The sequence below is a fragment of the Echinococcus granulosus genome (assembly GCF_000524195.1).
Source record: "Echinococcus granulosus chromosome Unknown EG_S00197, whole genome shotgun sequence".
In the NCBI taxonomy this organism is placed as follows: Eukaryota; Metazoa; Platyhelminthes; class Cestoda; order Cyclophyllidea; family Taeniidae; genus Echinococcus; species Echinococcus granulosus.
This window is the reverse complement of record NW_020170577.1, coordinates 1-2,030: the sequence shown is the minus strand read 5'-3', so window position 1 is coordinate 2,030 and position 2,030 is coordinate 1. Positions and strand designations below refer to the sequence as shown.

Below are 2,030 nucleotides of genomic sequence, written 5' to 3'. Positions count from 1 at the left end.
CCATATCCCAGTGGGTGAAGAACGGCTCTTCGGCAAAGTTTGGCATGACTTTAGTTTAACGTGGAAAACCGATGTCAGGAATCACGTTCCATGCCCGTTCTAGACATACATTCAATTGCACTGTCCAGGCTCCCTTGGCTATTATCACCTTTCATGGCTACTCATCTTCCAGTACCATCAACTTTCATTCCCCTAAACTTTATCCCCTAGTTGACTACTCAATCCTGATCCACTAATTAAGACTTTGGAAAGCCTTAATCTTTACTATTAATCCGGCTGCGCCAGAGTTCAAGGGAGAATTGTATGGACGTCCTTCTAATTTGCCTAGAGTATAAGAAAAGGAATGGCAGGCGTTTGGGGGCAAACAGGATAGGGAATGTGGAGCACCTCCCCTTGGAGGCGATGGATTCGGTCTCCTGTTGCAGTTGTTGTAGAGGGGGAAGAAACCATAAGAAACTGCTAGCGCTTCTTCGCTGCGAACTGAGAGTTGATATCCTTGCTGCGGAGCTCCTCAATTTTGGCAGTTGGGCGAACCCCGTTATTCACACAGAGACGGTTGTTGTTAGTAAATCTTCGATGCCTCGTTTTGTTAGAAGTTGGAGGCTTTTTCCGTACTTTCAGAAGCGATGAAGAACTCTCTGAAGAGTGCTTTTTCCTAGATGCTGATGAGTTGTGCTGGAGTATCACAGCATTCTATCAACTCGATATCCAGGGTCACTTCTTCCTCTACGGATTCTGATAATAAGTTTTAAGTGATGAAGCAGAGGATCTGATGTATTTCCTGACGTTGATGGTAGGACCAGAGGTTAAAACTGACGTTATTGTGCCAACTTTTGCCACTCCTGTCATTCTTGGAAGGGGTGAGGTGCGCCAATACTGTAACAATGTAATAGTATCGGCATGTATCTCCTCCACCCATGCTGTGATACTCTTTAAACGAGTAGAATAATTCCATTGGCGCATTCCTAACTGATAATATTATGAAAGGGAAAGGGGAGTCGGGATCAGGCCTGTTCCTCAGAGTGTAGGCAAGTTCCATTCCGTTTTAGAATTTGTGTTCCTTGAACGCTTCTTGCCCAAAACGCGCATTCAGACAAGTATGAATCACCATACAACGTCTGACTTCGATGCACTCTCTCTCTCCGGCAAACCATGCCTTATATACATTCCGAGAAGATGCTCAGTTGCCACCTTCAATAGTTGCCTTGACAGCTTGGTCACCTAACAGACACACATCGGGCTCAATCAGTTGAAGTACCATGATTTTTTATCTACTATGCCTTACCTTAGGTGCGGGTGGCTAAAAACCGAAAATAGCCCTCTTTTTAAGAAAGCGTACTGAGTTATCTCCAACCTAATGGTCTTCAACGCATTTGTCCCACTTTACCGCATCTCGTGTTTCATCAAATTACAGGATCGTACACAAATTCCTTTGAGAACATGGGCTAGGTATGGGCTGTGAAACTAATTCTTGAATTAGAAAACATCTGGGGGAAAAGGAGGAAAATTTGGCACATGGACGTAACTTTACACTGACATTTTTACCCCTCCAGGATGATTTAAAGACCGGTTTAGCAATCCGAGTGACTTGTTAAAAGAAGGATTCGCGTTGGGCACTTGCATGGGGAAATGGAATGGAAGAGTTGCCTGTTATTGGCGAATTGTCCGTAGGTCCGATGCTAGCAATTAACCATAATTCTTATTATTAAGGTGTGGAGAAGTCGGTGGATGATACATTGCAACAATAACCGAAACAGACTTGACAATGTACGAGCATTGCCTCACCCGGTCAGAAAGTCATCAGCGGACTCGTCCAGAGTGCGGCCACCTTTGGAGAATTGAAACAAATATCTTATTGTCATGATGTCTTCCATTTACACTTGATTTGACACTGGAGTAAACACAATCTAGTCCACCATTTCACTGTTTGTCATTGGCTGCCACAGGGTAATGTACGGTGAGGGGACTCATATAAAAGGTCCCGGTTGACCGCCGTGACAGACCCAAGCTCAACCCTCGTATCTGCGCTA

General features: G+C 44.5%; 1 protein-coding gene across 1 annotated transcript in view; it reads left to right on the top strand. All coding sequences in view use genetic code 11, as the record gives it.

Annotated features, from left to right (window-relative positions):
• Positions 1 to 739, top strand: part of EGR_10182 (Purine nucleoside phosphorylase) — a gene marked incomplete at both ends in the record, with an annotated part of 1,555 nt that extends 816 nt beyond the window's left edge. Inside the window, one exon of the mRNA XM_024499431.1 lies at positions 622 to 739. Coding sequence (XP_024346143.1) covers positions 622 to 739 — 118 coding nt within the window. The remainder of the gene's footprint in view (positions 1 to 621) is intronic.
• Between the last annotated feature and the right edge of the window lie 1,291 nt (positions 740 to 2,030).